This window comes from Ammodytes marinus, assembly GCF_949987685.1.
Source record: "Ammodytes marinus genome assembly, chromosome: 3".
In the NCBI taxonomy this organism is placed as follows: domain Eukaryota; kingdom Metazoa; phylum Chordata; class Actinopteri; order Uranoscopiformes; family Ammodytidae; genus Ammodytes; species Ammodytes marinus.
This window is the reverse complement of record NC_137232.1, coordinates 21186796-21211627: the sequence shown is the minus strand read 5'-3', so window position 1 is coordinate 21211627 and position 24832 is coordinate 21186796. Positions and strand designations below refer to the sequence as shown.

At 45.5% G+C, this 24832-nt stretch overlaps 1 protein-coding gene across 2 annotated transcripts in view; it reads right to left on the bottom strand.

Annotated features, from left to right (window-relative positions):
- schip1 (schwannomin interacting protein 1) overlaps window positions 1–24832 on the bottom strand; it is a gene marked incomplete at its 5' end in the record, with an annotated part of 226041 nt that overhangs the window by 33716 nt on the left and 167493 nt on the right. The window contains 2 exons of one of the 2 annotated variants that reach the window (XM_080053918.1): window positions 1094–1864; window positions 6307–6592. In XM_080053918.1, coding sequence (XP_079910044.1) covers window positions 1094–1864; window positions 6307–6315 — 780 coding nt within the window. Of the gene's footprint in view, window positions 1–1093; window positions 1865–6306; window positions 6593–24832 lie in introns of those variants that run through there. The other variant, XM_080053917.1, reaches the window with a different exon arrangement.

Sequence of the window (24832 nt, the reverse complement as noted above, 5' to 3'; positions counted from 1 at the left end):
GACAGCAGGTAATGAACATTGACACAAACAGACACACAGCCCATGTGGCCATGAACTGCCCGGTCCTAAAGATAACATCTTCCTGTCCTTTCCTCCCTCCTTCCTTCCTCTCATCCCCCCTTCTCCCACTGCATTCCTGACATGCCTCAGGGAGACGGAGGGGGCCTCCAGGACAGACAAACAAAGACACACAACACACACACAACGCGCTCACAATGGCACTGGCCGCGGCCATTGTCTCCGTGCGCTGAGGAAAAGGTCTTGGTGCATGCATACCAAAAGAAGCACCAATACCCCCCCCCCCCCCCCCCCCCCTTTTTGCTCAAGCACACATTTTCCCTCGCTTATTTTAACTCAGTGACATAAGAGCTAAGTGACTGCACTGAAAACGGTAAACAAATATAGCCCACTCCTCCCTAAACAGTTTTGAAGCTACACCCTTTTGGACCCACAGGGTAACAATAAACCGCGAAGCTCTTGCTGGGACTTTGATTTAAACTGAATGATGTCACGTTATTGTTAATGATTCATAACAGCCTTGAGTGCAGGAGCTGCTGCTGGTGTGGCAGCAGAGGCAAGCAGCAGCAACTCCCCTGCAGAATGTCAATACAACACTGACCTCTTCTGGTAGAGACACCACATGGCCACTTTTGACCACATCAAGATGTTTTAAGAAAAAAAGGTTAAAAAGACACAAAAGACTGTAAGGTCAAAAGTTAAGGCTAATACATACTAAAGATTACTAAAATAGCTCTTACTAATACAAATATGACACCTATTCAGTGTGTACCACAGTGTACTTAAGTAGCCCAGACTCCCTTGATGGTCAGGTTAATGGCTGGGCCACATAGCTTAGCGCTACATTAGCAGACTAATCCCTCTACCTCACTCCAGCTAACCTAACTTGATGTTTCCAGGGTCCAATTGACACAGCTAACTGCTGGATTACAGATGCCCACCAGTTCATGGGAAACTAAGAAAGAAATATGATGAAATAACCTTTGACACACATAAGCAGAAAAGCCCCAAATCTTAAAAAAATAAATAAAACAACCACAACAAACAGATACATGTAAAATACTTAAAGACATACCGAGGTGTAGTTGCTCTTGCCCATGTTGTGGTTCTGGTTGAGGTTCTGGTTCTCCTGCTCCCTGCACTGCAGTCCAGCCAGGTGTCTCTCCAGGGCGGCCCAGTCCATGGTGGGCAGAGGCTCTTCCTCTACTGCCTCCTCCTCTCTGTATCCCCTCCTCTGTCCCCCTGTCCCTCCTCCTCCTCCATCACCACCGCCCCCTCCAGTGCTGCGGCTCCCCCTGCCCCGGCTAGAGCTGCGTTTGCTGGGCTTGGGAGTCCCTGTGCCCCTCTGGGGTGTACCAGGGGAGTGGGGCTGGCAGCTGGAGGGCAGGATCAGATTGCCGTTCTGTTTGAGTTCCTCGGGGACGGCTGCGACCGAGGTGGCGGTGCGCCCGCCGGGGGCCGGGAGGGGCGGGATAGGCTTCACATCCTGGAACTCTTCGGCCAGGCTGCGACTGTTGACCGTCTTCCTGTAGCCTTCGCCTTCGCCCTCCACCCCCACCACCCCTCCTCCTCCTCCTTCCTCCAGACTGGGAGGCTGTGGGGAGGTGTAGTCCTCCCCGTACTCACTCTCCCACTCCTCGATCACCTTCTTCTTGTACTCCTGGTAGTCCTCGTCCTGCTCGTAGTCCTCTAAGGTGACCAGGTCCGGGGAGGGGGAGGATTTGTAGTCCTCCAAGGTGGCCAGGTCCAGAGAAGGGGAGCAAGGCGTGACCTTGTTGGAGTTGGACTCTGAGCTGGAGCGGCTGGAAGCGTCACTCCCCAGGTCCATGCCATCCTCCCGGTAATCCTGCAAACCACAAAGGAGGAACAGAGAAAGAGAAAAGAGTTACACTGAGGAAAGTTTATGAAAAAAAATTAACAAGATTTAAAAAGGGTTGTAGACAGACAGAGAGAGAGAGAAAGAAAGAAAGAAAGAAAGAGGGGAAACGAGGGAAGGAGAAAGAGGAAAATTAAAAGAGAATTGAGGGAAGTGTGTAGCTTTAGATTAGTCAACGCCAGTGTTGTGGTTTGAGACCAGCGACCACAAAGCACTTCCTGTCCCGCAGGAACTTCCTTTCTGCACAGAAAAAGTCACTGTCTCCCTTGAACTTGTTGGCCACAGCCTTCTGCTATACAACTCCAAAGCTCTCCAGTCTTACTAACTAGACTATGCTAACTGATTATACCATTCCACTGGATTTCTGGATGTTTATGTGTGTAGGCTTGTGCAACACTTGGCATACACAGCGAATGCACAGTCTGCGTGAGAATAATATCCCACAACCCACTGCTACATCTGCACAGCACCACAGGGACCCAAACTGGGTGTTATGAGGGGTTTAGAGTGAGTGACACTTTAAACAGCACACTGAACCGTGACACAGGCACACAAGTCCAGAACGGTTGTCTAACCTTGACTGGGTTGCCCCTGCGAAGCCCCCCAATCACCTCTTGACTGAATAGTTCACACCTAATGAAAACGTTGTTTACAACCCTTCACAATTCTCCACCCAACCTGAGCCTTCGCTGTCGGAGTCTTTTCTCTGCAGGAGTGCGTTATCATAGTGCCTCTCACCTCTTTTAAAAGTTAATGAAACACAAGGAAGAAGCTAAAATCCTCTCAGGGCAAAGATAAATTAACGACACAATCCTACGTGAACCACATTACGAATTGCTCAGGAAAAATAAATGAATTAATTATGAAGAAGGCTGATAACTGGTTAAGGCCATGATGACTAATAGTAGTTTTGCCTCTTTCATGAGACTCAAGAGGGAGGACAACTACAATAAATCCAGTATTATCCTAATGACAACAAGCTCTCGTTGAGTTATGGCTCCGAGACCACACCTGTGCAGACACGGGCTGTTGACGTCAAAGGACAATGCAGAACATATTTATGTTGGGAAAAGGCATATGACTCAGCATCTTGGAGACGAGATACACAAATTGATGGTGCGTCGCAGAGACATGGGCCACATTTCTCCATGAAATGCTAACAGGTTTAAAAGGAACAGAAGTGAAGGGAGAAAGGTGGTACATTTGCTACACACATGGGCCCACCAAAGCCACATTTGTGCCTATATATTGACATGATGGCAAACTGTTATCAGATAGTTGAAACTATGTAAGAGGGTCTTGGTAACATATCACATTGTTATTGGGCCGCCCCCAGTGTGTTCAGGGGGAGAGTTTACATTTCAGTATTATTGAATGAATGACTGATGAATTAGACCAGTGCCAAAATGTATGACTGTTGTTTTTCCATTTTCCTACTACTACCGCAGTCTAGACATTAATAACACGTCATAACCCATATTCAGTCCTTGGGGTTATGTCCAACAATCAGTGGGTTCTTGAAATGAAAAACTCAAGGATCCCTTGTGGGTTTACTACTGAAGGGAAGAAGGGAAGGGGGAGGTGGGGGGGGCCCGACTCGTGGCCACTAATACTCTGAACAATCTCCTGTATATATTACAACAAAATTACCCGGATCACGAATATGCTAACTGGTAGGCCTATGTGAACTCAGTAGCCTATCGAATCGTACGAATATATAGATATATCAGCACAGCGGGGAACAACCTTACCGACGTGCAGCGCCGTCGTTAAGGGGGTAAAGGTTATGACGATTATAAGGGCCCACAGCCAGCTAGGGCCCACACAGCCCCCAGTAGAATCTATGACAAAATTATTGTGTAGGCCTATACAGTGAACTAATATATAATCATACGAATGAGTCTGAATTAGAACAAAGCCACAAGTCATACAATATTCTAATTGTAATCATTTCAATAACCCCCTTGGCCCCTTCTTAAAAAATGGTTTGGTCCACCCCGCGGTTCGTTCTTCCTCATTGGAATTAAGTGAGCGCGAGCGAAGTGAACTCCAGCAGGCGAGGATGCCCCCAAAAAAGCACAAGCTCGCACACCAGAAAAGAGATGAGAAGGAGACCAGAGTAGGCTATGAGCAGCAGAGCAGGGGCCCAGGACATCAAAAACAGTTTTTCTAAGAATGGTGAGAGTAAAACTACAGAGGGAGGCTGAAACAATTAGGCCTACCCTACTACTTGTTTATTCATAACATTACCTTTGACGGGGCGCAGGCTGGAGCCTACGTTAGCTGTCATCTGGCCGCGCTACACTCTGATCAAGTCGCCAGTTCATTTAAGAAAAAAAAAAAAAAAGTCGCCAGTTCATTGTAGAGCAACGGTTCCTACTGTAGTTATAATAACTGAACGTTACTACTACAGTGACTATGTGTTTTACACATATTACTGTCTGACAGTGCTCCAGTAGCCTATGCGCCCATTCAGAGGCTGCATTGTATTGTATTATGACGCATTCAACTTCTACTCGGTAATTATGAGCATCTGACGATGGTCAGTTCCGTTCAGGGCCGTAGGACTGCGAACAGGCTTGGGGGGCCCAAGGCAGAGGGGGGCTGCACCCAAAAAATATAAAAACGTATTTTTTTTATTTAATTTTTTTTACTGGCTCAATTTAGGCCCCGAAAAATTTTATTTAGGAAAAAAAAATATATATCAGGGGCCTTTCATTCGTCAGTACATTTTTGCTATTTTTTAAATAACATTGTTCGGGGCTACGAAGATCAGGGGCCTATATTGGGCCATTAATAAATACAAACGAAGGGAAAATTCCCAAAGCTGACTGGATTTTTTAAACATGTACATTTCTTCTTTCTGCTTTTTGGTCATTCTGTGTCTATAAATTATTCCAGAAAATAGTACTAAATAGCTTACATAGGAACAGTTGATTTAGCCTTAGTTTTCTTCTCAAAGTGCACCAGATTGATGAATTTTACTTAAACATTTAAAAAAAAATCTTCCGGGGGAGCATTCCCCCGGACCCCCCTAGAAGGTCCAGGGTCCACGACACAGTCTCCCAAATTCCTGTGAGAAACACTGTGTGTGTGCATGTTTATTAAGAGTCATTAGACCAGGGGTTGTGTTCAAGTACGCGTAATGATTTGGTCATTCATCAATAGAAACATTGTGTTGTTATCTGGCTCAGAGAGGGACCAGTCACTCATACGTTTTGGACTATAGACAAACATAGAGACCGCCTCTCAGAGGGCCCATCAGGACTTCCTGTATAGGGGCCCAGAATTTGGTGCAACGCCCCTGCCGACGTGTTCATCAAACGCGCTGGATCACCACACGGTCACCAGTGCCCCGTGACTGTGAACCGGCCTGTCATCTTGGCGTTAGTCACCCCCTGCTTCGTGAGCTATAAAAAAAACCCGGATTCAGGAACCGGGTGGGTCTTCCTTTCAAAGTAAGAAAACCATTAAGTAGAAGCGGGAGTATCCAGGCTGCGATCGCGTCTCAAATCTCGGCCACCGCCGATCCTTTTCCTTTAAGTGTTAACCCGAGTGTGTGCTGCCTGCCTCCTAAACCGGCGCTCGCTCGCGGTTGCCAGATATTAACGGGTCAATATGATGGTTGATCACATGAGCCAGATTACAACAATGTAATCATTTAAAGTGCCTGTGTATGAAACACAGAAAGGGCGACAGAAAGGCGTTGTAAAAAGCGGCCGGCTGGAGTGGTAAAGCTGATCCGTTGAGGGATTAACAGAAGCGCAGGCAGGCAGGCAGAGGCAGGCAGGGAAGGCAGACCGCGCGCAGGCTGAATTTGGCCACAAAAACACATGCAAATTGACAGCTGCACCGATCCCCACCCCTTAGCCGGGCGGCTGGTTGGGAGGGGGGCGTTTAATTTATGTCAAAGAGCTACCCTCACAACTATGCCAGTCGGTCTCGGGTGGATTGCAAAGGGGGCATCATCGAATACGCCCATTCTTTACGTGCATCGAGCGCACTCCACGCATGACAGTTGCATGATTACATCTGGTAACACGAAGGCTATATATATAGATATAGAGAACATGGCATGCGCTTGAGAAAGGCACATTTGGATAATAGCCTACTCGTGGGTTGTCTCAATTTTCATCATAGCCTACATATGATGTAATGTTTCCCCAAAAAGTCACGAGAGGAAACTGATATCCCCCGGCAACAGCGGTGACAGAAACGCCCAATATCACACGGCAGTTGACACCTAACTACAGATGTGACCAGACTGACCCCCCCGCCCCCATTCGGTCTACTATTATCGGTCAGAATTAAAGTCACCGGCTGCTTTAATCAAACCCACCCAGGGAGACGAGCTAAAAGTAGCCAGGGATGCAACACCAGTGCCATCATGATCTCAACGAGCCGATACTCACTGTCATCATCTTTGCAGCTTCCCCGTCGCGTCTCAAGACATTGTAAAGTGTAAATTCCAGCTGATGGACAACGGCGAAGGTGCTGACTTGTTTTACAGCAGCTTTTATTTTAAGGGCGGGTTGTGGTGGTGGGACAGGCTTCGCTGGAGAAATGACAGAGAGCCGGTGGATAATTCAGTACTGTCATCGCTCTGAGTGTGTAGTCCGTCCACACAGATCAGCCAAAAGGAAGTCTTGAGTCCCGAGAGTAAAAAATAAATAAAAATGCCGCACTGGATGTCTTAAAATCCCAGAAGGTCAACACCGCGTCTCTTCTCCCCTCCTTTCCTTTCCTTCCCTTTCCTCCCCGGCACACGGAGAGATGCCCACACCAACAGTTCAGCCCGGCGCTCTCTCGCTTCCCACGTCAGCTGGAAAATAAATAGGCTCTGTAAAGTGCGTCCCCTAGTTACTATAGTGTGGGCTTGCGCACGTTACACAGCTTCCACACGACCAGTCGGCCCTTCAGTTATGTGGAAATTTCAAACTGAGCGCAACACAAGCATGCTGCTGCTGCTGCTCCCTGGCTGGCTGGCACAGCGTTTGTGGCGGCTCTCTCTCAGTGGAAGCCGGCTATCGCTATCTGTCGCAGCCTCCAGCTCTGAGGAGAAAGTGACGACGACAGAACACAACTAAAGCCCAACCTTCTGCACCCACTGACCTTGCAAATGGCAGGAGAGAGAGTGAGGGAGAGCGCGCGCGAGAAAGAGAGAGAGAGAGAGAGAGAGAGAGGGAGAGAAAGAGAATAAAATATATAGGTGAATTATTAAACCACTTCTGTTATTCCTGATTATAAATGTATTTCCAGATACAGATTCTAGCACCCGCATCAGGTAAAGTAGGTTCCCAACACACGATAGGCACCCTGTTAGGTTAGATGTACCAGCTTTTATTGTACAAAAATAAGTTTTCCTATGAAATCAAAGTATTGCAATAGGAGACGTCCATATACCGTTAACAGAGCTGTAGGAATCCCAAACAGTGCACAGGTAGCTCACTCCAACAATACACCATTATTGGCCGTCTATACCAGCCTCATATCAGAATATTAGACCTCTCTAATAAAACCAGTACAGTACCAGTACAACAACGGGCACACAAATAACTGCCTGGAAACATTAACATTATCAACCCATATTGAACTTTTTCAAGCTAAAACTCATAAATTGATTTTTTAGTCAGCATGAAATTAATTTATAATTGATTAATATTTTCAGCAAAAAAAACCCAAAACTGCTGCCTCTACTTTCTTACATTTGAGGTGCTGCTGCTTTTCTTTGTCATACTGTACATGAGAATAAATGGAATATATTTGGATTTTGTACATTTTCTGAGACTAAAACAGCTTCTCCTTGACGTCACATTTGGCTCGTTGACAAGCTAAACTAATTAATAAATTCCTTATGAAAATAAACATCAGATTTTTGACCAATATCTTGTAAATTAAAATCTTCCGGGTATTCTGTGGTAGTGTAGTATCATTATACACACGCATGCATGCACGCACGCACGCACGCACGCACGCACGCACGCACGCACGCACGCACGCACACACACACACACACACACACACACACATATGTCAGTGTCTAAGCTGAAAAGGGTCTAACATCAACATGGTATGATATCTTCATGCTGCATTCTGTCTATTCTTGCGACAGCTGCTTATTAACATATTCCGAGATGGACATCACGTTGAATGTCAGTGATAAACCAATCTCATCCACAGAAGGAGTAAAACTTACTCCGGAGCATTTTTATAACAAGTGTTAACTTATGATTAGAAACTGGCTTTGCATCTCTTGGGTGGCAAGCCAAACACTTTGCATTTGGCAACATAAAAGTGATGCTGATATGCTCCAGTGATGAAGTTGTTGGGAATCTCTCCGTGATCCACAACTGCCTTTTGCTCTCCACGGCCGACTGGGCACAGCCTCGTTTTTTTGGTTGTGTGAAGGATGGGAGCTTGCCTCGGACATGGTGCATAGATTGTATAATAGCAGCGCAAATGAGTTCACCCATGTAATAACAGAGCAGTACTTCAAAGGCCCCTGGCTGAGATTGTCCCTTCTACTATAGTATAGGGACAGAGCTAGTGGGGATCTCCCCAAAGAGGAGGCAGCAGAAGTCAAGCCTATTGCTGCCACGCCATTTCACACTCTCTTATCATCAGTCCTTCCCTTTCTCCCCCTCTGCTTTTACTCCCCAATTCCCCAAACATTAATCGGCCATAGTGAAGTAAAGTGAAGAGTTGTAGAATTAACAGAATGCCCGTAAGGAGGATAAGCTACTTTAGGGGGTTTTATCTTGGAGAATGAGAGGACTATAAGTTCATATGCTCACCAGGCAATTAACTCACCATTAACTTGTCAACAGGAGGCCATTATTGTTTAGGTGTTTAGGTCATTCTCGCACGCACGCACGCACGCACGCACGCACGCACGCACGCACGCACGCACGCACGCACGCACACACACACACACACACACACACACACACACACACACACACACACACACACAGTTTACTTTCTTTGAAGTTGCTGTTTTCCACAGTTTTGACATGGCATCCTTCTGCTCTGTGGATTGTTTCACAAAACAATAAAAGCAGCAACACACTCTAAGTCAGTATGCGCCAGATGGAGATGTCTACGTCACGTCACATCAAAGCTCTCTGATCCATGTCTCCATCAAACTAGGAAGAAGACCATGACTTCCTTTAAGGCACTTTTGATTGAGGAGGTGGTCAGAGGAAGTTCACAGCGAAAAACTCCAGGCCCCCTCGGAACAATCACTCTTCCCTTTGTGTTGTCCCCCCCACCCATTCTACTAATAAGCAAAGGTGCGGTGTCTGTCAAACTGCCATTCAATGGGATTTACCAGTCACCGAGGGGCAGACACATGTGGACAAAATCAGCCAGGTTCTAGATTTACAGTATCTGGGAAAAGCTTTTTTCTCCATCTGCCTGCCTGCCTGAACAGTCCAACCGCAGCCAACTCCCTGGCAGGAATCACCGAAGGCCTATTTTTACTGACGGAGAGATAAGGCTGAAAAAGAAGAAGAATGCCCCTCAGATGATACGGGAAAAAGTCAGAGACAACATCTTCCTCGGCTTATATCTGTCTCGCAGGTGTTTAAAAAACAGGGGAGCTTCTGACAGTCGGTCGGTGAGAAATTGAAACCGTCTTTGCCTTGTCAGGAACCCACCAACTCTAACGGACAAACACTGAGATTGACCTTGGAGAATACTACTCCCTCTCACTTTTTCCTCTCCCTTCTTCTGCCTCTTTTCAAGAACCGAGGAGGGGGGGAGACTTGGGCAACTGAACCAGACGACAGAAAATGAAGCGTCAGAAACATGACTGTGGTACAAGGACAGGACCATGGACATATAAAGAAATGGACACCGTATTGAAACATGGCGCCCATTCATTCCTATGAAAGCTGCTCATAGGCGCAGAGAAGCAACAAGGAAGTATAATCCGGAAATTCCATACGGCCCAAAGCATGACGTAGCATCGACGTAGCTGCATTATGGACCTATCAAGAAAGAGGGCGGCAAGCGTAGCGGACTGGAGGCGGGAGTAGAATCATTCTCGTTCTGTAGCATCTAGCCTGGCGAAAACAAACTGAAAGCCGTTAAAAGCCGTTGGGCTAATAAAACGCTTGATGTGGCGTTTTGAAATGAGAAAACTTCAGTTTTAATAGTATATGGTCTAAAGATAAGTATGAGCCTATGATTGATATCCAGAAAAATTTTGCAGAGACACAATCTTGTTCGCCGCTTGTACTGTGTGGACAGGGAAATCTGCCTACGGGCCGTATGAAAATAAGCTCCACCCCTCACCATGCAATACTAATGGGTTGGCCACATGTCCATGCTGGTTGCTCGGAGAAGGCACAGTCCTGGGGGCCTGGACAGGACCTGCAGATTGGAAAATGTCCGCCCTGGTTATGAGAGACGCGGGGCCACGAGAGGCAAGAAAACAAGACTGAACAATCAGCTCTCTCACTGGGTCATGTCTTTGTCATGAAGAAGACTAAATCCTGGCTGTCAAGAAATAAAATCTTTATACTTTGACGCATAACTTTTGTATAAGGTATGACCTTACCACTTTTACCATTTACATGACTCCCTAGTTGCTACATAGGCTATTCTCCTTACTATCTATTACCTGATGCCACGAAGAGTGTTATGTCCTATAGGCTTTAAGGAAGTGATGCGTCCATGTAAGGGTAAATGGAAAAATTGTAAACATTTACCAACCTATTACTGTCTGACTGGGGGTTCCTGTGTATCTCTTGTTCAATCTCGTCTGTAGAGGATTTATAAAGCGGACCAGAAAACCCTTTCAGGTCAGTCAGTTTTCCTGACTTGTTGTATTACACTTGATACATCTCCTGTGTATTTCAGGGGCTTTGCTTTATCCTATCCTAAGCTAATGAAGTAAAATGGTGAAATTGTACTACAAAACCCAAACTAAACTAAATGCAAACTAACTAAGAAATACATACACTGCACAATGGTGATTTGTGCTTTGCTGGCATTAGCTTACCTCCCACTCACCCTGTTTGTGTGAACTAGTCATCTTAATTGAGAAATCAACAATTTCTTTCCTTTTAAATACTTTAATACCTTATAATACCTTTTAATACATCTCCTTTCTTCTGACTTCCTTTCAACCCCGATGTTGTTTACAAAGTGCCACAAACTGGGCTTGCACATTTGATTAAGGACATGATCATAACAGCTTCTGATCGGAGAATATGAACATATTTTATGTGTTACAATGTTATATGGACTATGCAACAACCAATAGAGATGAAGTTAAAAAAAAATGCTGTATTTACAGAATATATAATAAAGGCTGGGTTTGCTTACACTCAAAACAGAAGTAATGTGTCACTCATTGTGGCAGACCTATGAATCATTTCATCATTAAAAATATTCTTCATCCACAAATTCTCAATACATAAGTCAAAGAACCAACGTGATAAAACAAATGATAATATATTTTTTAAGCTGTTAAAGGAACCCAGGACCCAAAACAGAACTTAAGAGGTGAACACCAGATGAATGAAAGGAACCTGGATCAAACTGAGGCAGAGAAATCATACACCAATTCTATATTGCCATAAAAACAGTCCTAGAGTGAACTAATATACACAGAGATGCTGTTATAAAAGGATATAAATCACAATCTAAAAAAAGTATGGTACATCTCTGACTTTTGACATATTCATACTGTCAATCCAATGTGGACAAGCACCTTTTCCCCCACATATGCCAAAACACACACAAAGTGCCACACAAAGGAGGCTGTGCCTTGGGACAGCAGCAGCAGGATGCAGAAGCAATGATGAATAGAGATGTCAGATGGCCACAATAGAGTTCGAATCCTTAACTGGACGACTGACCTGCTATTCTGAAAAAGAAAGGGGGGCCCAACCATTGAGACCGACCATCAATCTCCTTCCTAAACACAATGATGATTTACTCCATTCAAATCACTGAGTGAGTGAATAGGAGTGTGTGTGTATGTGTGTGTGTGTATTTCTGGGTGTTTTCATTTCCAACTCAACTATATCTGTATGTGCATGCGCAGACATCGGCACGTGTACGTTTGAGTAAGATATGTGTTCATGTGCTACGAGGCATAACCATGCACCTCTGTATCATGTTTCTGTAATTGTGTTGACACAATCCGTCGAACCCACAGCAGCGGCTGTATTGGATTGTGCGCCACACTCATGCCTGCCTGTAATAAATTGATCTTCCCTTCCATACTGTATATATCCAGCCAACAATTTCACTTGCTAACGAAGTGTGAAATGAATTGTGAGTCTGAATCTTGTCCAATGAATATGCAGCTGCACTCACAGCTATTAGATTCATTTAAAAGGGGAGGCACATTGGCTTCCAGTTTGCAGTATATAGTGTGGGTGCAGTCTCAGACTTACCAAACTGTTTGAATCCACAGCTCGGTTTACAGAGGCTAAACGGATCGTTCGGTGGTAGACTGCATTTCATATTAAGAATGAATCATAAAGCCTTGATTCCAAACCTGCAATTACAGAAAAGACCAGAATATGCACAGGGCCATAACTGTGAGGGCGGAAAAACCAACGCAGATACATTTGGTGAAGGGGGACGCGATGGTACTGCAGAGGGAGAAGGAGGAAGAGTGTAACAGCAAAGAAGTTGAGGAAGATGAAAAAGTTGCTAATGACAATCACTGCAGAAATCAGAGTGATTACAGCCACGCGTTTGCTGATGAAGATAATAATTTGTAAGACCATGTAGGAGTAAGGGGACGGTAAAAATGAATCAAAATCAATATAGCCTGGATACATCTGAAAAGGAATAGTGGACACAAGGAGAAGCTTTTTCTTTGCAGGAGCTGAGAAATCTATAAGAAAGATGTTCCAATCCAGACAAAGATCTTCACGCTGCGGGTGAAGCTAAATTAAGAACCCAAACTCCTCGGGGGAGGCAGCAACCAGAAGAGTTTGGGATAAAAGTCAGCCAAGTCGTTAATGAAGCTCTGACCAGAGTGATTGTGTGGAAGGAGATCTTAATCACCTGCAAAGAGTGGAGGGCTGAGACCTCCTCCAGACCCATTCAGTCCAAGGCACACTCATGCTAATTAGAGTAAAAAGGAGGGAAGGTCTGTAATCTGTTCAATTAGCCCGGCCTGGAGAAGCGTCCTGTGGGGCCGAGGAGGAGAGATTCAGGGCCTGGGGCTGTGTGCTGCTACTGTTGTGAGTAAAAGCCACATTAGTTGCGGCTGTGGTTGGCTGTTTAGTACGCACAGCAGTTTGCATCAGGCTAAAAATGCTGTTGTTTTTGTTATGTTACAAGCCAGAGTTGTATGTAGTTAGTTATTAGATCTAGAAGTGAAGACCATTTACAGAAATCACAGGATATTTATATGATTCTCATGGTGAGATTTCTAACACTTTTCCATTAATTTCTTAAACTCGCCTAGTCTCTCGCAAACTGGATGAATTTTTAGGGCCAGACTACCTGTCTCCTTCTCTCACTCCTCCTTTATGTCCCCCTACATCCTTTTGCTTCTGCCCCCTCTTGCTCTTTCTGCAACGCGGCGGGGAAATATCCTCAGTGGTTAAAGAGTCAGATACGGAGACGGAGACCAATCCATGGTCTCTCTCTCTTGTGAGCTGTGCTGCCTGCCTGGCCTGGCAACCCTCCACGGCTGTTTCTGTGCCCTGTCAGCAGTGTAGCTAGGCAGAGATATGCATACAGCCTGGCCTGGCCACTCGGCTCCACGTCTTGCAGTGCGCAGATGTCCGTACAATTTACTGCCCACACCAAATTGGATCACTTCTATACCGGTGTTTTGTGCAGGCCTCGCCACTGCTGTTTTCCACCTTCTCTCGTAAACGGCTTAACATCCAGAGATTGGGGGAATGGTTGATTTAAGGAGCAAAATAAACCAGGGAGGGCGAAAATGAGATAGAAAAAAACAAAGGAAAAGGGGTTGAGGGTTGATTTAAAAAAGAAGAGACTTTTGCGGTAAACCCCTTTGTGCACAACAGTGAAAAGGTAAACATTTCCGGGAAAATAGGGTATGGGAATCTGGAGTAGTCTGCTGGTGTCAGTGCCAGCCAAGCATCAACACAGCCACTAATGATCTACAGCTTGCACAATTTGACCCCAGGGGCAGCCATACAGTCTGCCAGGTCACATGCGTTGTAGAGGTTAAACGCAATCTGACATCGGATCAGCTGTGATGCGACTGAGTGACAACTTGTGCCTGAGTTGGCTGTGTTTAGATCATTACAGTACCAGGAGAAAATGACATGTTGTGTGTGTGTGTGTGTGTGTGTGTGTGTGTGTGTGTGTGTGTGTGAACCCTGAGGCGACCCTGGCAGGTGGTGGAAACCCGTCTAGATCAATTACTGATCTCGAATGCAAGGTGTGAGATACTACTCACACTCAGACATGGCTTCATAACTGAACATCACAGAGAAAAGGACCTCACTGATATTGGCTGATTTCTGTTGTGAAGTAATGGAAAGACTGTGGTTGAAATGTGTACAGTTATTGGATGATGGGATGCAAATTCTGGTCTCTGGCATGAACGTTACATGTCCCAAAAGTGCAGAAAACACTGCCAAATCAACACTGTTAGTTTCTGCCTCACTACATAAGGGCACAGTATTTTCCTACACTGCCACTGACCGCTGGCATTTGATTTCAATAGTGCCTCGCAGTATCATCCAATATGAACGTGATTTCCAGGGAGACTATGATACGTGCTGTCAGTTGTAGGCATCACTGTACATAATGTACTGTATATATGTGTATATAGTAATGACATACACCTATATGAGAAAGACAGACATGTTTACATATTCAAACACATGTATGATGTATAACTACACATACATACATGGCATTCAAATGTACATGTACTCTTACAGAGATTTTCTCAGCATTTCAGATAACAATCTTTCTTTGAGGTTTGATTCAGTTCTATGTGGTGTCATTGAGACGAGCAGTCTGCCACTGAACCACTGTGACATTTCAAACAGGTTAGAAATGTCACAGCGCTTCTCCTTGTTTGTCAAGGCAATTACAGAGAATCTCCGTATGTTCCCCACTGACTCCGACAGTGGAATGTTCATTCAACAGCCGGTAGCAGCTCCTCCATATGGATTTCACATGTGAACCCATCACTGCATAAGCATTTTGCCTTCCTTGTTATCTCCCCCAACCCCTGTCTTTGAGTAACCTGAGTCCTTGAAGGTGTATCTCAAGTTCTATCTTGTGGGAGTAAACTGTCATTCGGATAATGTAACTCCTCATCTGTATATGAGGCCTAATTTATAACGTTAAGCTCTCTATGTTTGATGGAGATTAAGTTACATTTTATTGTAATCTTTTCAGTTTATGAACTAATACTACCTCATGGTATTGTTGGTAAGTAAGAGTTCTGTTTCTATCCTTTTAGCTAATAGCCACTCTAACTGTTTTTACAGTTCCTAAAAGCATGCAAATAAAAAATATAGCCCCAATCTAACAGTGCGTGCACAAACTCATTAGGGGGCCAAGCCCGAGAAGGGCCTGGGACCGCGTTTTGCAGAGCAACGCGGTTCCATAGCCCTGCTGGGCAGGGAACCCTATTGTTCTTGTAGGGATTATTATTCCTTACGTAAAACTGGTGCTGCAGCCCAAACCATAAATGGTTGAGACATGCCACTTGCATGACTAGATCCAGGTCCGTGCCTGGTACGCAGACAAAAAAATTCAGACATGCCGACCATTAGGTGGCGCTACAAAAAAAGGAAAACGTGTATAACTTCCACACCGAAAGTCCGACAGTCAAAAACTTTATATCCACAGATGCCCACAAGTCAGCTGAATCTTTTGAAATAGGACACGCCCATTTCCGTATATATACATTTTTCGCTACATCGCAAAAACTGTGTCAGTCACCAAAACATACTCCTCCTACAGTTTTCGCCCGATTTGGACCAAACCAAAAGCATTATGCTCTACCGACTCCCACGAGCAAAAGTTGGTCAAATAATTTTTCTACGACCATCGGAAGACCAAACGCTAGCGCTTTAAAGATTCGATTTTTCGATATGGAACATTTCTTCTTCTTTTTATTTAAAATGGTGCTGCAGCCCAAACCGTAAAGGGCTGGGACATGCCACTTGCATGACTAGATCCAGGTCCGTGCCTGGTACACAGACGAAACAATTCAGACATCCCGGCCACTAGGTGGTGCTACAACAACGGAAAACGCGTTTGAGGCTTTAACTCCCACACAGAACGTCCGACAGTCAAAAACTTTATATCCACAGATGCCCACAAGTCAGCTGCATCTTTTGAGATAGGCCACGCCCATTTGCGATAGGATAGATTTTTTGCTACGTCGCAAAAACTGTGTCAGTCACCAAAACATACTCCTCCTACAGTTTTCGCCCGATTTGGACGAAACCAAAAGCATTATGCTCTAATGACTCCCACGAGCAAAAGTTGGTAAAATAATTTTTCTACGACCATCCGAAGACCAAACGGTAGCGCTTTAAAGATTCGCCGATTAGCTTCCTTGTAATACCTTGTACGTAAGTGATCATAAATCCAAAACTATACAACGTATCAAGACAATATTTTAGAAATATGGTCGTACTGTCCTAATGAACATCCTCAAAAAAATTTGAAAAATTTTGTCAAAAGGGGGCGCCAAAAACACAAAAAGTATACATCTCCTTATCCACTTGAGCATCTTTCTCTGCAATTGTTTTGCCTTTTGGTCTATAACTCCCAAACCGAACATCCCACATTCAAAAACTTGACATCCACTTGTTCGGTACATTGAGCTGCATCTTTCCATCTAACATAGTTTGGCGGATGTCATCCATAGGGGGCGCCAAAACCACAAAAAGCAAAGAAAACGCGTGTGGGGCTATAACTTCCACACCAAACATCACACATTCAAAAACTTTACATCTCCGGATTCCGTGAAGCGAGGGGCCGGCGCCGCGGACGACGACGCCCGATCCCGAGTCACGTGGGAGGCTTGGCCCCCGTTCACAACTGCTTGCAGTTCTAGTTTTATTTGCTACTTGCTCTTTTCGCCCAAATGCTGCATTAAATAAACAGACATTCTCCTTGCTTTCGCTGCCTACCAGGAAAACAGGGCCAGTTTTTCCCAATAATATTTGAATCTGAAAGTCAACAGCAAGTTATTAAGTCTCCCAATGTCAGTGCCTATTGTACAGTGTCTGTCTAACTGGATAAATAATGATCTGTGCAACAATGGTTATCTCCAGGCGTTCAGATTTTAGCATTTTAACAACCTTTTCCCTACAGGGGGGGTCATAGACATTCAAAAAGAAACCATTGTGCAGTCAATGAGCCCTATCACAACAACATATCTAGCATACAGCATATATCAGTTCCCTCTCCTCCAGACATTCAGTAAACGTTTTCTATTTCTTCAAATGATTTCTCTCACACGTGTTATTAATTTATCCATGTGCATTTGGATGGTGTTGTCTTGAGTTTATAGTAAACACAAATATTCCTGTAAGTGATGAAAACGTATGTTATTTTACTGCAGCAGTTTCAAACTCCAAAATTTCGGTGTGGATAGAAGATGCCTTTAGAGATTAGCTGAATGATGAAGTAATTGAGGAGACAGTGAAAGAAATTAGATCAGATTACAGCAGTTTAAATCATAATAGCCTTTTTTTTTCAAGTGGATTATACATTCCAACAGTTCTGATTAGAGCTAATCCATGAGCACAGAGCAGGTGTAATGGAATAATCAGTGACTAGATGGCCAGAGGTTATATCAAACGATATTTTGGTTTCTGTAATTACATCCGTGTCATTTGTTAAAGAAAGCATTCTGTTGAGACAGGGGTAAATAGACCCAATAGACGCCTCCAAGTTAACTATTGCAGGTTGATTGGTAAGGCAGATCGTTAGGGATATGCTTTTAAAAAAGATATAACATAATTGGAATATTTATGTTGCCTGCCAGAGCTGTGCTGATTTTTGTTAAAACAAGAAAAATCCATTCAACAGCATTGGTGAAGAACCCTACACTGGAGGTTTGAACATTTTCTCTACTGAAAAGCCATATTTTTTTACTAAAGGCAATCCAGCCTGAACTATTGAGAGAGCCATACTGGTAACGGGCCACTCCTGTAGAGATGCATTGCCCTGTCAGAGGCAGCGCCAAGAAAAGCCCCCGGGACTGAAAAGGAAGGATGTCACATCGGCCATTTTGGCTCAGCATACACCTGGCGGGGGCCTTATCAATTCAGTCACCATGAACACCCAACTCTCTCACAACTACACTCATGCGCTCCCTTCCATTTGTCACGTTTCCTCCTTCGCCAGAGCTTTACAATGAAACAATGGTGAGTCTTTTTTGGTCGGCGCCCGACTCAGTTCTCCTCTCTTTCTACTTTAAAAAAAATATTTTACATTCAGCGTCCCTATTCATCTCTCCCCTCTGAGCTCTGTATGTGCCATCTCTGATGCTTTATGCAACGTCAGTTCTGCTGCTGAAGAGGCTGAGAGGGTAAATAGGCACGAGGGCATCAAGCCCCGCAGCTCCCCTTGCAGAGACGCAGGGAGGGATCATCAGCAGAATATTGAGAAAACCCACCCTGACAAAGGGAATCAGCCAGCAAATGAACCATAGAATGGTGTTGAATCATTCAAAAGCTACACAACAGAGTAGCACATCAATTTAGTAGCTGAAAGGTGAATAGTGTGCATGCATGTGTGTTTGTGTGTGTGTGCTGCGCATGGCTGTGCAACTTTCGCTTCATTTGACAAAATGCTAGCCAGCTCAGGGAAATAACTTCAAGAAATTTAAACGAGTTTCACATCTGCAGCACTTGAGTGGATCATGAATGTTGTAATTTACATTAAAAGCAGTTTATGAAATGAAGTCATGTACAATGGCAATGAAGTGGAGAATAAAGACTACATACTGCATCTTAATCGACAATTGAACGCATTGCTTGCTCATCTGTAAATACAATGAACTACTGTTTGTACGTGTGTCGTGTGAGAGGGGGAAATGACGTAGGAGGTCAAGGCAGCGCAAGGCTGAGTTACTTTTATGTAAACATGCTGCAATTTTAATGAACAGTAACATCCTCAGCAGGCCCCCCCTGTGACGATTGGAGGGGATGTAGGATGTTGGAAGCTTTCAGACCACTTTGCTTCCTTTCAATCTGTCAACTTCCCCCCTACTTCCCCCTAACCCCCCTCCTCAGCTTCCCATCTTCTTTCACCTGAGGTCTACTCATGCATGTTATCACTAGGCTGGCAGCAGTGGGAGGCTACAGAGGAATTGGTACGCCTGGAATGCTCCCCCGGTGCCATCCAACCCTCCACCACTCCATCTCCATTTTAACCGCCATCACTCCACAGCTGTCCTCCTCTGTCACTACTGTAACCATTATACCATTATCCCTTCCCCGCATCCAATGTGTGTGTGTGTGTGTGTGTGTGTGTATGTGTGTGTGTGTGTGTGTGTGTTTGCCATAACGAATCCTCTCCACTCCTGTCCTCTCCTCTCCTCTCCTAGGTGACAGGCTGGCTGTGTTCCGTGAGCTGGAAAAACTCTCTGATAAGCTGAGCGGACTTCAAACAGGTGTGACAGGTTTGCAATTCTCCCACCACCAACTGACTCCATCCCCTCCGGCTAGAACCAAAACGCTGCGACTAAATCCACAATCCTGCGCCCTCACCTGCTGCTGGTGGCCCATTATACCGCCCCTGCAGTTACTGTGTCATATCCCAGATGTGTGCCAGTCACCCAGCGATTAGGCAAGTGTTGCTGATGACAATACTGCACTGGCAATCAACGGCTATGGCCCTCGGACAAGCATCCATGACTTGGTGAGACACGATTGAGCGAGAAATAAATAAACGAGTGGATGCACAATTACAAAGCGAGGCTGATACAATACATGTTTGTGCATGATGAGAGCGGACATCCATTTCTTGCAATTTTAATAGCCTGTACTGATAGGTTTTTCTATTTTTGTTAATATTCTGTATGATCACCACTGTGCGTATGTTAGTCAATGATTGGTTTATAAAGTGACAGCTGCTTCACCCACCATTTGCAATCAGCAAATTTCTATTTTTTAAGGCCATGCTTTACTTTAGCCCAGATGTGTTAGGGAGACAAATGGCCCCCAAAGAAATAATGTTTTGCGACTGACGAAATTGAGACAATACATTTAGTGTAGGAGGAAGCCAGAAAAGGAAACATTTGTGTTTCCTTTCAGGCAATGGTTTAAGAAAAGGCTTGGGCTTCAATAACTGCCACTGTGAATGTTGTTTCCCCTAAAACATGGACTGAGGCTCAGGTAGAAAAAAAATGGTGTGACATTAAAGTTAGAACTTTAGAACAAGAGCTAGATGAAAAAGATTGAAACTGGTGGAAGACAAGGAGCACCTTATCTGTCAGCACAACATGACAAACCCAACACAATTATTTGGCAAACATCCACAAGTGAGATATTTCAAAACATTTTTACAAACTTTTGACATTATGAGGTAGGATTTAGACATTCACTACCCAAAGTTGAATACATTAATTACTAGTGCACAGCCTGTTTGGGATGTGCCCATATTGCTACTTGCCATTGATGTGTGTCAATTGAACAAATTCAGGTAAAACAATAATGAAAAATCACGGATTTGTGCATGAAACGTTATTATGCACGCTTAAGTACAGATTTGGGCGGAGTACACACTGGGCCAATGTTTACCATCTCAGCCAGCTACATCTCTTGTTTTACACTTATTTTTAAGCAGCTGTGATAATCACACTAAGTAAGTTTTCATCCACCTATTTACAATTTCCACATAAATAGAAATAATGCAAAAAAGCTTGGCTGAGGTTGACAAATTATGGAAGGTAAAATGTGCCATAAGTCCAATGGAAAAGCTTGGTGAATAAATGAAGCTTCAGCTCCACTGGAGAGATGAAATATTGCAACAGACAAACACAACAGATCGGTGTGGATGGATAAAGAACGGTATTGTTGATTCCGTTTTCCGCAGGTTCAAAAAGGTGAGGTACAAACAGATGGCATAACTATCATGCAGCTAACGGCAGATGATTTGGTTGAATTTATCCCCTAACGTCTGGTCATTATGTTTTCCTTGCAACACAGTCATCCACACATTATCCATATGCTCAGTTACTTCATCTGTAGTAAAATGAAATTACAGAAATAAATGTTGAAATAAATAATAGTGAAACAGAAATGTGGTTGATTTTGCAGCAGCCTTCTACATGATTTAGTCCTAAATCAACAATGGATCACTATGGGGAATGGTCCTGCACTTTGGCATGGCACTTTTTAATCAGGAGCTGCAGAGAGAACACTCGTATAGTGCCTGCCTTGCTGCCCTCAGATGACTGTGTAGGGTTTTAAAAGCAGTGGTAAATGACACATATTGTACTCAACCGTTAATCTTTAGCTCAGCTCAGGCCGCCTTACTCACCATTTCGGTTTAGCTACAAAAACACATATTAAAAAACTTATATTTTCCCACTTACTCTTATGGGATTTTTTAACACTGCATGCAGTTTTGTTATATTTGTGCAACTTTTTAGATATAAATCATATTTCTGCTGCTATCCAATACAATGACAATGATCATAATTTGGTTTGAGGTGCTAAAAGCTTTAAGAAACTCTCCTGTGATGTGTCATTCCAGAAACAATGTCTGGGTCACTGAATTATTCACAGATATTTATATATGGCTTTTCAGACCAGTGGATGCAGAATGTGACTATGCGTTCATCTTTTTCAAAACCACAACGCTCCCTTTTTACTTTCTCTTTCAGTCTCTAACAAGGAAAAGAGGAGTAGAGTAAACAGAGGAGAGTTCTTCTTCCTTTATTCAACCTCTCTTTTTACTTTTGCACTTAAACTGCAGTTCAATAGGGACACCAAAAACACGGAGGAGGGGTGTGGCATAGTTGTCTGCGTCTCTGTGTGTATTTGAAGATTACATAACAAATCAGATGTTATGGTCTGTCTTTGTCTTGTCTTGTTTTGGTGTTACCCGGGTTTCCTGTTTTATTTTGGTACGTCTGTCTTGTTCCTCCCAATGTCCTGTCAAGCTTCCCTCTTGTTTGATTACTGCTCCCTTCCTTAATGTGTTTCACCTGTCCCTCGTTGTCTACCCTGTCTTGTGTGTGTGTATATAACTCCCAGTGTTTCTTTGTTCCCTGTCCGAGCATTGTACCTGTTGGTGAGTCTCTCCCTGTGTTCCATGTGCCTTGCCTTTGTGCCTTTTTGCGTTTCTGAAGTTTTTGTGTTTTTTTGGACAATAAATTACCCTCACTTGAAACTTTCTGCATTTGGGTCCTGCTTGCCTGTCTGCCTGTCGTCACCGTAACAGAATGCTCGGACCAAGATTGGACCCAGCAGAAGCTCTTTTTTGCTGTGAGTTGGAAGATATGTTATTTTTTATTATCAGTGCCATGGACGGCTGGGAGAACATTCCCAGCAGGAAGGAGCAGGTGCATGTGTTGGGGCGTACATACAAGGCTGTCGCTGCTAAGCCCGAGTTGGAGGGCGCCTTACCCGAGTGGGCAGTCGAGCTTCTCAACCCCACAGTTTTTTGGCCTGAGAGCTATATGCCACTGCCACCGGACTTGTGCGACCGTCCTAAGCCTCCACGCTCCAGCCACTGCCTCCGGTTCCCTGCTTCCAGCCACAGCCTGCTTCCAGCCACAGCCCCTGGGCCCCAGCTACCAGCCTCCTCCTGCCTTAAGGACTATCAGAGTGGGGGTGGTGAGTTTGGATTGCCATCCATTTCCTCAGTGCTCTCCAGCTCCCGAGTTGCCTCCGGCCTCCAGCAGCAAGCTCCAGTCCCCGGCCTCCAGCAGCAAGCATGCTAGCTACCAACCCCTGCATGCTAGCTACCAACCCGAGCATGCTAGCTACCAACCCGAGCATGCTAGCTACCAGCCCCAGCATGCTAGCTACCAGCCCCAGCATGCTAGCTGCCAGCTCCTGAAGGAACTCAAGCAACCACAAGAACACTGTCCAGTTTGTGAGCCCACTCCACGTTTTCGTGAGGGAACCCGCCCTCCAGGCCTGCCAGGGGAGGCCTGCTTTCTTCGCCTTCCAGAGGGGGACCGGCCGCTTCGCCTTCCTGAGGGGGACCGCCCCCTGCTCCTGCCCGAGGGGGACCGTCCTCCGTTCCTGTCCGAGGGGTCTCCTCCTCTCGAGGGATCTCCTCTGTTCCTGTCCGAGGGGTCTCCTCCTCTCGAGGGATCTCCTCTTTTCCTGTCCGAGGGGTCTCCTCCTCCGTTCCTGCTTGAGGGGCCCAGCCCCCTGTTCCTGCCTGAGGGGTCTCGCCCCCTGCCCGAGGGGCCCAGCCCCCTGTTCCTGCCCAAGGGGGTCCGCCCGTCGCTCCTGTCTGAGGGGGACCGCCCTCTGCCCTGCCTTCCTCCGGGGGCCTGCCTTCGCCGTGGCCGGCCGCCTGAGTGATTCTGCCTTTGCCGGTGTCCTGCGGGGGTCCGTCCTCGCCGATGCCGGCTACCTGTGGGTCGTCGACGCTGCCTGCCTCCAGCAGGGTGCCTTCGTCGTTGCCGCCGGCCTCCAGAAGGGGTTTATCGCCTTTGCCAGCCTCCAGAAAGGTTCCATCGCCCTCGTCTTCGCCTAGGCTGGCCTCCAGAAGGGGTTTATCACCTTCGCCTCTGCCGGCCTCCAGGAGGGTTCCATCGTCCTCTTCTTGGCCGAGGCTGGCCTCCAGAAAGGGTTCCTCACCTTCGTCTTCGTCGCTGCAGGCCTCCAGAGGGACTGAGCCCTCATCGTCTTTGCCGTCGGTCACCTCCACTCTGCCCCTGTTTGCCCCCCAGGCCGTCCGCCTGAAGCTTCCTGCCGGGGCCTTTTTCTGGCCGCCCGCCTGACACCCCTCCATTCTGCCCCACTCCTGTTCCCTGGCCAGCCGGTCACCCTGTGAACTGCCCCACTCCAGTTCCCTGACCAGCCGGTCACCCCCGTGCTCTGCCCCAGGCCATTTTTTTTGTTTCCCTCCTCCTGGCTCCCCTACACCCACCCTGTTTGGGTTTGACTTTTTTTTTTCTTTCCAGTGTGGTCGCCTGGAAGTCGACCTTTTAGGGGGGGGGGGTACTGTCATGGTCTGTCTTTGTCTTGTTTTGGTGTTACCCGGGTTTCCTGTTTTATTTTGGTACGTCTGTCTTGTTCCTCCCCATGTCCTGTCAAGCTTCCCTCTTGTTTGATTACTGCTCCCTTCCCTAATGTGTTTCACCTGTCCCTCGTTGTCTACCCTGTCTTGTGTGTGTATATAACTCCCAGTGTTTCTTTGTTCCCTGTCCGAGCATTGTACCTGTTGGTGAGTCTGTCCATGTGCCTTGCCTTTGTGCCTTTTTGCGTTTCTGGAGTTGTGTTTTTTTTGGACAATAAATTACCCTCACTTGAAACTTTCTGCATCTGGGTCCTGCTTGCCTGTTGTCACCGTAACATCAGAAAATCAAAAAAGACAAAAAATTGGCTTGTCGAAGGATTAAAAAAAAAGTTGCAAAGAGCTGTCATTTTGTTCATTATTTCATAACTTCAGACATGCATGGTGCACACACACACAGAAGCAAGTTGCACATCTTGAGATGCATAGTCTTAGAGTTGAAACATAGCAGGTTCATTTAACATGTAAAGACGGAAGTAGCAATAATTTAAAAGCGAGATACCGCGACACTTGTAGAGAATAGGAGAGAGGTTTGCTCAGCAAGCAAAAAATATTTGCTTGCTGAGGATGTTTCAGAGGTGTACAACAGATTAGAGAAACAAGTTTTGAACAACCTCCAGCATACCGGCGCAGTGTGAACACCGTGAGGTCCTCTCCGGGGGAAACTGGGGCTGAATTCTAATCACAACAATAAGGTCAACAGAGTAATCCCTGTCCGCTGAAATGTCACTGTTCCCC